Here is a 12,702-nt window from a genome sequence, read left to right as displayed (position 1 = left end):
TGAAGAACCTAATAAGGAATTACTTGAACTTTTACAGCTTAATTTCTTTTTACAACGTCGACAACCTTTACTCAAAGGACTTACAAGTTCGAATCAGCAACATGTCTAATTAATTTAGCCGAAGACAACATTATCTTTTCCCTCCCCTTCAGCTGTGTTACATAAATACACTTTTGAACCAATAAAAAGGAGTTTTTATAACCTCAGAACCTGAACCAGATTTAATAAAAGGAGCTTTAGATCCAGCAAGCCATGGAGGAGAAGAAAGACACCATGGTGGACTTTTTCAACCAGCTGTGGAGCTTTGCCACGGACAAACACCACCAGGGGGTCTACAACACAGTGTGCCTGGTGGTCCTGCTGGCCCTCCCCTTGTTGGTCCTCCTCACCTCTCTGGTGGTTTGCTGCCACTGCTGCTGCTGTCGCCATGGCAACCGCTGTTGTTGCTACAGGGACGGTGCGGCCGCGACGAGGTCGGAGACGACGAAGAAGAAGAAGAAGAAGGAGGCAGGGAACGCGGAGGACTTGTGGATCTCGGTGAAAATGACACCGTTAACGCCGGACAGAGTGGCCCTGGCCACGGTGTGACCACTGCTCTCTTAAACTGAAGTGTTAGTGAGGTTTCCATGAACCTCAGGTCTCAGGGCAACGCTGCATGTATGGAGACACGGTGAATTCTGAACTAAGAACCTTCAACCACAGTGGAACATTTTTCCATCACTTTTCTGAGTTTGACTGACCTTGTGCTACCATGGAATTAGGGTTCACAATGGGACCAATATGGTTCACCATGGAATTATGGTTCACCTGTACTGCACGCAGACAAACGCAACCGACCAACATCAGAACATGTGAAAGGACTTAAACATTTATTAATAGAGATAAATGGCCCAGATTTTGTCAGGACATATTATAAATTATGTACAGAGAAAAGTTGTTGTGTTGCAGTTTTTTGAATGCTAATATTTTTTGAATGCTTTTATGATGATCATGTTTATGGTGATTATGTTCATGTTATTTTACGATGCTTTTACTTTTAGATGTTGATGATGTTTTTATGATGTTTTTGTGCACGGTACATAAAAGGCCCTTGATGCCATGGGGAGTTTAAGCATCGGAATTAGACAGAGAAATTAAACTCTACGTGTGCGTTTGTGTATAATGTGTGTGCGTGCGTGTACATGTGCGTGTGCCGTGTGCAAGTGCATTTCAGACAGTGTTATGTTGGTGTTGGACCTCCCATGTTAGATTCATTGCCTATATATCTGGGAGACGACCAACTGAATTCAGATGGCTATAATGCCGTGTAGTATTTATATTCACAATGCAGTGACAATCCAGATGTGGGTCTCTGAGAGGAAAATGTCTTATTTGTATGTAGATTAAAGCCATTTTAAGTTCAAAGCACTTGAACCTGCTGTATATGCACTTGTATGTTGGAAACAATGTAACTATGCTTGACTTGATCTTGTTCTCACATAATGCAATGAATAGAGTGAAACACAGTGGATGTACTGTAGCGCACTGACCAGTTTTATTTGAACATTTGAACATGAGTCATCTGATTTATTTCGTCTGATGAGGTGTACATGTACGTGTCTTGCAAGTCAAGAGTGAATCAAATGTTTTAAATAACTTAACAATCTATTTCATATACAGTCTAATTTATTCGCCCACAGAATTAGAATAGTAGATTGGAACGGCATTATTATACTATCGAAGGGTAGGATGAACATTCCAACCTTCCAAGTAAATGCTCAATTCAGTGACAATATCATCAGTAGCTATTATCATCAAATTATGGCAGGTATCTCAGAGCCGCCAGACTACCATGACACAAGTGAACTTTCTATCCAATCTAATTGATCTCAAGCCCTGCCGTCTTTTCATGATTCTCCAATCACACCTGTTGTTTCCCTCGGAAAAGAAGGCAGGGTTTGAGATTTTAGGCTTAGGATTCCCAGCTCATATATTGTTGTTATCACTTACGTGACATTATAATGTAAATGAAGAACCTCTTTCCTACAGATCTTCATCCGGTACCTAAGAGATTATCAACATGTGTGTTTCCTGGGGAAAAGCTTGTGGGCAAAACAACAAATTTCCAAGGCACACAATACCTTTTGTTGGACAGCTTGAAAATATTACATGAACCCTTGTATGACCATGCAATCAAGTCATCAAACACTATGCATGCAGGATGAGTATTTGATTATTAGTGTTAAGGTAACAGCTGAATTCGTTTTTTCCTAACATTTTGCACCAACTCTTGGTTGTCTGAGCTGTGTAAAATACAGAACAGGTGCATAGCCGGACACATTGAGACACTTAATTAACCTTCATGAGGTGCACACAGTACATTCACACCGGTGTGATTAGAGTTTTGAGGGCTGAACATTCAGATGATGTAACTGTGGTCCTTAAATGAATTTCCGAAAGCCGTTATTAAAAAATTAAGCCATTTCACTGCCAATATAGTATTTCTGGAGGTGATATACCTTCCAATGGTATTCAAAAATTGCATAAATTGTGTTTTTAGATATTATGCACCAATCAACTTGAAGGTTTGTATTGTTGTATTGTTAACAATTCCCCCCACACCCACACACGACTGTTTTCTGTGACTGCTGTATAGCACTTATTTTCATGTCTGACTGTGTTTGTGTCTGCTGTATTTGATTTTCCAAAAGCCTTGTATGTAATTCAGACACAGGAGTTGGCGTGGTGCTGTCAGTCGGTGGTGATCATAGGTACCAGGGGGTGGATTTGTCATGTGTTCAAACAGCGAGTCTTCCGCGGGTAGTTTCTCTAGCTATTAGCGCACCCTGTTTTTCAGCGCACCCAATTATGCATGAGAATGTATATTTAGGCTGTTTTTGTTGTTACAGGGAGAGGGGGGAAGACAAGAAAAATAGCTGAGGCAATCTTTTTCTTTTTTTTCTCAAGTTTATGTGCCCCGGCTGGGCTTTTTCTCCGCTTCCCCTGCATGCATAATTTATCTTGTCATGTGGTGATACAGTGATAAAGGAGAGTGTATACAACATGGGTGGAAGACGGGATGGAAATAAAATATTTTTCTAGCCTTTTGTTGGATCTTGTTTTTCCTCATTACTTAATGTGAATAAGTTCGTGGGGACTTCTGAAGGTTGACATTTTAATAAAGCCGCTGTTGTACAGTACATTTATGGCAAGTCTGTTTAGCATTCCTGCCAAGACTGACCGTATGTTTAGTAAATACGGTACATCCAATGCAGTTATTTTCGGTATAGGAGGCCCCAGTGAGAATGAAATGCCTAATTGTATTATGTAAGCAGCATAAAACCCATTGAGCTTCAGAGGAAGCTTGGCTGATAAGGGCTACAGCAGGGGTGTGAAGTAACCACCTCTGGTATTTTACTCAAATATTATACAATGTTGAGGGTACTTGTACTGCATAACCAATAGGCCTGCTGGATATGAATTCCCCCCTTTCCTTTCCTTTTCCTTTCCTTTCCTTTCCTTTCCTTTCCTTTCCTTTCCTTTCCTTTCCTTTCCTTTCCTTTCCTTTCCTTTCCTTTCCTTTCCTTTCCTTTCCTCTTACTTTCTTCAGTGTGTCTTACAGTAGTTCGTAGAGGTACTGTATAGTATCTCAAAACTTTCCTTTCCTCTTACTTTCTTCAGTGTGTCTTACAGTAGTTCGTAGAGGTACTGTATAGTATCTCAAAACTTTGCTATCCAGCCAAAATCACTATTTTCAATGGGAGTGCCTTCATTTAATTCTCTCTCTCTCTCTCTCTCTCTCTCTCTCTCTCTCTCTCATCTCTCTCTCTCTCTCTCTCTCTCTCTCTCTCTCTCTCTCTCTCTCTCTCTCTCTCTCTCTCTCTCTCCTCTCTCTCTCTCTCTCTTCTCTCTCTCTCTCTCTCTCTCTCTCCTCTCGTCTGTCTCTCTCTCTCTGACACCAGTCCAGTAACACCACACCCCTTCAGACAAGCAGTCCCTTGTTACAGTGTAACAAGTGTAGTATAACCAAGCCCACGCGTGGAAAATAACACATCACTCTGAACTTCAGGCGAGAGTGTGCAAGCAAACACATGGGATTCACACACACATTATCTCTCTCTCTCTCTCTCTCTCTCTCTCTCTCTCTCTCTCTCTCTCTCTTCTCTCTCTCTCTCTCTCTCTCTCTCTCTCTCTCTCTCCTCCACTCCAAAAGAGCACCTACGGGAGGCTGCAATTCGAAACTGGTCCCCGTAAATGTCCGAACACCCTCCCACCCCCTCCTAATGTACATTTCCCTCCCCCTCGTATGTATATATATATATCAATCTCTTTCTCTCTCTCTATCTCTTTCTCTCTCCCCTCTCTCTCTTTCTTCCCCCTCTATATTTCTTTCCCCCTCTATCTCTCTTCTGTTTACTTTGTGTGTTTTTTTTCTTTTTAAAGGTATGGTGAAATTGATGTTTTAGTAACATTGATGAGCCTTCTGAAAGCAATTCTTAACATTTTCGCGACCACTGGGCTGAGTCTAATTAATGGCAAGAGGACCGGGAATGTAAACAAACGTGTGTCTTTTTGTAGAGCTAAATCTATACTTTATAGTATTGCTATCTGTCCATTCTCATTGTCAATTGAGTTCATAAACCGTCCCTTCAAAATGGCTTAAAGAAAAAAAAATGCATCAATAGGTTCTCATTTTATAGCGCCGTGAATAAGCTTTATAGCGGATTTGGTCTCGTATATTTTCTGTAAAGCTAGATAAATGGCTAATAGCTGCTAACGTTATATCCAATGGCATTTCCGTTTTACAGATGCTAAAGAAATAACTCAAACTGCATATGATCGGGACTGTCCCAAAGCATGTATGCATGAAAGGGGGGGGGGGGGGGGGCGGGGGACGTTGTTTATTATGATTGATTACCAATAACAGTGTTCGTCTAACTAACCACATAGGCCGTTCGCCTGGATGGCTATCAGAACGGTGTCCGATCGGGCTGTAATTTACGTGAAGGGGATCTTACCGTGGTCGGGGCTGATCCCCCAGAGCATTTCCCCGTTATCGATCGCCATCTGGTAGATCGATATGTCCATTGGCTGATGATAAATCCCCTTATTGCATGGTGAAATCTGCGATCCGAAACGTATCCCGTGCAACAGACAATAGCTATCGCTTCAGATGAGTAGAAAACTACATTAGAGATCAAAAAGAAAAAAAGACAACTTCTGCCACAGGGAACACTCTATTATCGCGATAGCGCCCCTAAGAGGATCTGGCCGGTATTGCACCTTCTCGAATTCACAGACTAGGGTAGATCTGCAGTGCCGGTCGGCGACCTTGAACAGGTTATTAAAATGGAATAAAAGCAATAACACCTTGCCATGTATTTATACGTGATTCTGTCCACAACGCATGGATTCGAAACACGTATATATACGTGCTGTGTCCCCAATGTGTTAAAAAGATTCACTTTTTTTTTTTTTTTCAAATAGTTTTTCTTTATTTTCCCTTTTCAACATGAAACAAGACAATACAATACAATAACAATACTAATAAACAAGACATCACAGGACAATAACAGTAATAGTAATAATAATAATAATAATAACGACAAAGATTCACTTTTAAAAACAATCTTAAATTGTATTTAACACTGTAAAGTATTTTCTTTAGTTTTTTTGTTTTCTGTTTCTTTGCTTGCATGTAATTTTAGCCATCTTAATTGTTAGTTTCATTGTGCATTGTGTGATGAGTACGGACTTTTAATAATTCTGTTTTGCAATAATAATTGTTTTTGTATGTTTTTTTGTGTGGACCCCAGGAAGACTAGCTGGTTGCCATGGCACCAGCTAATGGGGATCCGTAATAAAATCAAATCTCTCCCTCTCTCTCTATCTCCCTCCTTTCACCCCCCACAAAACAAGAAAGAGAGAGATTCAGTTAATGTAACAATACAGACTGTTGTATTTATAAATGATTATAAATTCCCTTGAAGTCAAACCAAAATAAAGAGTCACAGAGATGAAAAAAAAAAACATGCCAGAGGACAAGGTGCCAGAGGACAATGTGCCAGAGGACAACATGCCAGAGGACAATGTGCCAGAGGACAAGGTGCCAGAGGACAACATGCCAGAGGACAATGTGCCAGAGGACAAGGTGCCAGAGGACAACATGCCAGAGGACAAGGTGCCAGAGGACAACATGCCAGAGGACAAGGTGCCAGAGGACAAGGTGCCAGAGGACAAGGTGCCAGAGGACAAGGTGCCAGAGGACAACATGCCAGAGGACAACATACCAGAGGACAACATGCCAGAGGACAAGGTGCCAGAGGACAAGGTGCCAGAGGACAATGTGCCAGAGGACAACATGCCAGAGGACAAGGTGCCAGAGGACAACATGCCAGAGGACAAGGTGCCAGAGGACAACATGCCAGAGGACAAGGTGCCAGAGGACAACATGCCAGAGGACAACATGCCAGAGGACAACATGCCAGAGGACAACATGCCAGAGGACAACATGCCAGAGGAAAACATGCCAGAGGACAACATGCTAGAGGACAAGGTGCCAGAGGAAAACATGCCAGAGGAAAACATGCCAGAGGACAACATGCCAGAGGACAACATGCCAGAGGACAAGGTGCCAGAGGACAACATGCCAGAGGACAACATGCCAGAGGAAAACATGCCAGAGGACAAGGTGCCAGAGGACAACATGCCAGAGGACAAGGTGCCAGAGGACAACATGCCAGAGGACAACATGCCAGAGGACAACATGCCAGAAGACAACATGCCAGAGGACAACATGCCAGAGGACAACATGCCAGAGGACAACATGCCAGAGGACAAGGTGCCAGAGGAAAACATGCCAGAGGACAACATGCCAGAGGACAACATGCCAGAGGACAAGGTGCCAGAGGACAGCATACCAGAGGACAACATGCCAGAGGAAAACATGCCAGAGGACAAGGTGCCAGAGGACAACATGCCAGAGGACAAGGTGCCAGAGGACAACATGCCAGAGGACAAGGTGCCAGAGGACAAGGAGCCAGAGGACAACATGCCAGAGGAAAACATGCCAGAGGACAAGGTGCCAGAGGACAAGGTGCCAGAGGACAACATGCCAGAGGACAAGGTGCCAGAGGACAAGATGCCAGAGGACAACATGCCAGAGGACAAGGTGCCAGAGGACAATGTGCCAGAGGACAACATGCCAGAGGACAAGGTGCCAGAGGACAACATGCCAGAGGACAACATGCCAGAGGACAAGGTGCCAGAGGACAAGGTGCCAGAGGACAAGGTGCCATAGGACAACATGCCAGAGGACAACATGCCAGAGGACAAGGTGCCAGAGGACAATGTGCCAGAGGACAACATGTCAGAGGACAAGGTGCCAGAGGACAACATGCCAGAGGACAAGGTGCCAGAGGACAAGGTGCCAGATGACAACATGCCAGAGGACAACATGCCAGAGGACAAGGTGCCAGAGGACAATGTGCCAGAGGACAACATGCCAGAGGACAAGGTGCCAGAGGACAACATGCCAGAGGACAAGGTGCCAGAGGACAACATGCCAGAGGACAAGGTGCCAGAGGACAACATGCCAGAGGACAACATGCCAGAGGACAAGGTGCCAGAGGACAACATGCCAGAGGACAACATGCCAGAGGACAACATGCCAGAGGACAAGGTGCCAGAGGAAAACATGCCAGAGGACAAGGTGCCAGAGGACAACATGCCAGAGGACAACATGCCAGAGGACAACATGCCAGAAGACAACATGCCAGAGGACAACATGCCAGAGGACAACATGCCAGAGGACAACATGCCAGAGGACAAGGTGCCAGAGGACAGCATGCCAGAGGACAACATGCCAGAGGAAAACATGCCAGAGGACAAGGTGCCAGAGGACAACATGCCAGAGGACAAGGTGCCAGAGGACAACATGCCAGAGGACAAGGTGCCAGAGGACAACATGCCAGAGGACAAGGTGCCAGAGGACAACATGCCAGAGGAGAAGGTGCCAGAGGACAACATGCCAGAGGACAACATGCCAGAGGACAAGGTGCCAGAGGACAACATGCCAGAGGACAAGGTGCCAGAGGACAAGGTGCCAGAGGACAACATGCCAGAGGACAACATGCCAGAGGAGAAGGTGCCAGAGGACAACATGCCAGAGGACAACATGCCAGAGGACAACATGCCAGAGGACAACATGCCAGAGGACAACATGCCAGAGGAAAACATGCCAGAGGACAACATGCCAGAGGACAAGGTGCCAGAGGAAAACATGGCAGAAGAAAACATGCCAGAGGACAACATGCCAGAGGACAACATGCCAGAGGACAAGGTGCCAGAGGACAGCATGCCAGAGGACAACATGCCAGAGGAAAACATGCCAGAGGACAAGGTGCCAGAGGTCAACATGCCAGAGGACAAGGTGCCAGAGGACAACATGCCAGAGGACAAGGTGCCAGAGGACAACATGCCAGAGGACAAGATGCCAGAGGACAAGGTGCCAGAGGACAACATGCCAGAGGACAACATGCCAGAGGACAAGGTGCCAGACGACAACATGCCAGAGGACAAGGTGCCAGAGGACAACATGCCAGAGGACAACATGCCAGAGGACAACATGCCAGAGGACAAGGTGCCAGAGGACAACTTGCCAGAGGACAAGGTGCCAGAGGACAACATGCCAGAGGACAACATGCCAGAGGACAACATGCCAGAGGACAACATGCCAGAGGACAAGGTGCCAGAGGACAACATGCCAGAGGACAAGGTGCCAGAGGACAACATGCCAGAGGACAAGGTGCCAGAGGACAACATGCCAGAGGACAACATGCCAGAGGACAACATGTCGGAGGACAACATGCCAGAGGACAAGGTGCCAGAGGAAAAGGTGCCAGAGGACAACATGCCAGAGGACAACATGCCAGAGGACAACATGCCAGAGGACAAGGTGCCAGAGGACAAGGTGCCAGAGGGCAAGGTGCCAGAGGACAACATGCCAGAGGACAAGGTGCCAGAGGACAAGGTGCCAGAGGGCAAGGTGCCAGAGGACAACATGCCAGATGACAAGGTGCCAGAGGACAACATGCCAGAGGACAAGGTGCCAGAGGACACCATGCCAGAGGACAACATGCCAGAGGACAACATGCCAGAGGACAAGGTGCCAGAGGAAAAGGTGCCAGAGGACAACATGCCAGAGGACAACATGCCAGAGGACAACATGCCAGAGGACAAGGTGCCAGAGGACAAGGTGCCAGAGGACAAGGTGCCAGAGAACAACATGCCAGAGGACAAGGTGCCAGAGGACAAGGTGCCAGAGGACAACATGCCAGAGGACAACATGCCAGAGGACAACATGCCAGAGGACAAGGTGCCAGAGGACAAGGTGCCAGAGGGCAAGGTGCCAGAGGACAACATGCCAGAGGACAAGGTGCCAGAGGACAAGGTGCCAGAGGGCAAGGTGCCAGAGGACAACATGCCAGATGACAAGGTGCCAGAGGACAACATGCCAGAGGACAAGGTGCCAGAGGACACCATGCCAGAGGACAACATGCCAGAGGACAACATGCCAGAGGACAAGGTGCCAGAGGAAAAGGTGCCAGAGGACAACATGCCAGAGGACAACATGCCAGAGGACAACATGCCAGAGGACAAGGTGCCAGAGGACAAGGTGCCAGAGGACAAGGTGCCAGAGAACAACATGCCAGAGGACAAGGTGCCAGAGGACAAGGTGCCAGAGGACAAGGTGCCAGAGGACAAGGTGCCAGAGGACAAGGTGCCAGAGGACAATGTGCCAGAGGACAAGGTGCCAGAGGACAAGGTGCCAGAGGACAACATGCCAGAGGACAACATGCCAGAGGACAAGGTGCCAGAGGACAAGTTGCCAGAGGACAAGGTGCCAGAGGACAACATGCCAGAGGACAAGGTGCCAGAGGACAAGGTGCCAGAGGACAAAGTGCCATAGGACAACATGCCAGAGGACAAGGTGCCAGAGGACAACATGCCAGAGGACAAGGTGCCAGAGGACAACATGCCAGAGGACAAGGTGCCAGAGGACAACATGCCAGAGGACAAGGTGCCAGAGGACAAGGTGCCAGAGGACAACATGCCAGAGGACAAGGTGCCAGAGGACAACATGCCAGAGGACAACATGCCAGAGGACAAGGTGCCAGAGGACAAGGTGCCAGAGGACAAGGTGCCAGAGGACAAGGTGCCAGAGGACAACATGCCAGAGGACAAGGTGCCAGAGGACAAGGTGCCAGAGGACAACATGCCAGAGGACAAGGTGCCAGAGGACAAGGTGCCAGAGCACAAGGTGCCAGAGGACAACATGCCAGAGGACAAGGTGCCAGAGGACAAGGTGCCAGAGGACAAGGTGCCAGACGACAAGGTGCCAGAGGACAACATGCCAGAGGACAAGGTGCCAGAGGACAACATGCCAGAGGACAAGGTGCCAGAGGACAACATGCCAGAGGACAAGGTGCCAGAGGACAAGGTGCCAGAGGACAACATGCCAGAGGACAAGGTGCCAGAGGACAACATGCCAGAGGACAAGGTGCCAGAGGACAACATGCCAGAGGACAAGGTGCCAGAGGACAACATGCCAGAGGACAACATGCCAGAGGACAAGGTGCCAGAGGACAACATGCCAGAGGACAACATGCCAGAGGACAACATGCCAGAGGACAAGGTGCCAGAGGACAACATGCCAGAGGACAAGGTGCCAGAGGAAAACATGCCAGAGGACACGGTGCCAGAGGACAAGGTGCCAGAGGACAACATGCCAGAGGACAAGGTGCCAGAGGACAAGGTGCCGGAGGAAAACATGCCAGAGGACAACATGCCAGAGGACAAGGTGCCAGAGGACAACATGCCAGAGGACAAGGTGCCAGAGGACAAGGTGCCAGAGGACAACATGCCAGAGGACAAGGTGCCAGAGGACAACATGCCAGAGGACAAGGTGCCAGAGGACAACATGCCAGAGGACAAGGTGCCAGAGGACAACATGCCAGAGGACAACATGCCAGAGGACAAGGTGCCAGAGGACAACATGCCAGAGGACAAGGTGCCAGAGGACAACATGCCAGAGGACAACATGCCAGAGGACAACATGCCAGAGGACAAGGTGCCAGAGGACAACATGCCAGAGGACAAGGTGCCAGAGGACAACATGCCAGAGGACAACATGCCAGAGGACAACATGCCAGAGGACAAGGTGCCAGAGGACAACATGCCAGAGGACAACATGCCAGAGGACAAGGTGCCAGAGGACAACATGCCAGAGGACAACATGTCAGAGAACAACATGCCAGAGGACAAGGTGCCAGAGGAAAAGGTGCCAGAGGACAACATGCCAGAGGACAACATGCCAGAGGACAAGGTGCCAGAGGACAAGGTGCCAGAGGACAACATGCCACTGGACAATGTGCCAGAGGACAAGGTGCCAGAGGACAACATGCCAGAGGACAAGGTGCCAGAGGACAAGGTGCCAGAGGACAACATGCCAGAGGACAACATGCCAGAGGACAAGGTGCCAGAGGACAACATGCCAGAAGACAAGGTGCCAGAGGACAACATGCCAGAGGACAAGGTGCCAGAGGACAACATGCCAGAGGACAAGGTGCCAGAGGACAAGGTGCCAGAGGACAACATGCCAGAGGACAAGGTGCCAGAGGACAACATGCCAGAGGACAAGGTGCCAGAGGACAACATGCCAGAGGACAAGGTGCCAGAGGACAAGGTGCCAGAGGACAAGGTGCCAGAGGACAAGGTGCCAGAGGACAACATGCCAGAGGACAACATACCAGAGGACAACATGCCAGAGGACAAGGTGCCAGAGGACAAGGTGCCAGAGGACAATGTGCCAGAGGACAACATGCCAGAGGACAAGGTGCCAGAGGACAACATGCCAGAGGACAAGGTGCCAGAGGACAACATGCCAGAGGACAAGGTGCCAGAGGACAACATGCCAGAGGACAACATGCCAGAGGACAACATGCCAGAGGACAACATGCCAGAGGAAAACATGCCAGAGGACAACATGCTAGAGGACAAGGTGCCAGAGGAAAACATGCCAGAGGACAACATGCCAGAGGACAACATGCCAGAGGACAAGGTGCCAGAGGACAACATGCCAGAGGACAACATGCCAGAGGAAAACATGCCAGAGGACAAGGTGCCAGAGGACAACATGCCAGAGGACAAGGTGCCAGAGGACAACATGCCAGAGGACAAGGAGCCAGAGGACAACATACCAGAGGAAAACATGCCAGAGGACAAGGTGCCAGAGGACAAGGTGCCAGAGGACAACATGCCAGAGGACAAGGTGCCAGAGGACAAGGTGCCAGAGGACAACATGCCAGAGGACAATGTGCCAGAGGACAACATGCCAGAGGACAAGGTGCCAGAGGACAACATGCCAGAGGACAACATGCCAGAGGACAAGGTGCCAGAGGACAAGGTGCCAGAGGACAAGGTGCCATAGGACAACATGCCAGAGGACAACATGCCAGAGGACAAGGTGCCAGAGGACAATGTGCCAGAGGACAACATGTCAGAGGACAAGGTGCCAGAGGACAACATGCCAGAGGACAAGGTGCCAGAGGACAAGGTGCCAGAGGACAACATGCCAGAGGACAACATGCCAGAGGACAAGGTGCCAGAGGACAACATGCCAGAGGACAAGGTGCCAGAGGACAACATGCCAGAGGACAAGGT

At 48.5% G+C, this 12,702-nt stretch overlaps 1 protein-coding gene across 1 annotated transcript; it reads left to right on the top strand.

Moving 5' to 3' along the window:
• The first annotated feature begins 23 nt into the window (after window positions 1-23).
• On the top strand, window positions 24-3,086 carry kiaa0040 (KIAA0040 ortholog). The gene has a single exon (XM_084327392.1). It carries the CDS (start codon window positions 253-255, stop codon window positions 586-588), a length of 336 nt encoding a protein of 111 aa, XP_084183518.1. The 5' UTR covers window positions 24-252; the 3' UTR covers window positions 589-3,086.
• Window positions 3,087-12,702: the final 9,616 nt, after the last annotated feature.

Source organism: Notolepis coatsorum, assembly GCF_963971535.1.
Source record: "Notolepis coatsorum genome assembly, chromosome: 13".
Lineage (NCBI taxonomy): Eukaryota > Metazoa > Chordata > Actinopteri > Aulopiformes > Paralepididae > Notolepis > Notolepis coatsorum.
The sequence above is the reverse complement of the archived record's forward strand: the minus strand, read 5'-3'. Positions and strand labels throughout refer to the sequence as shown.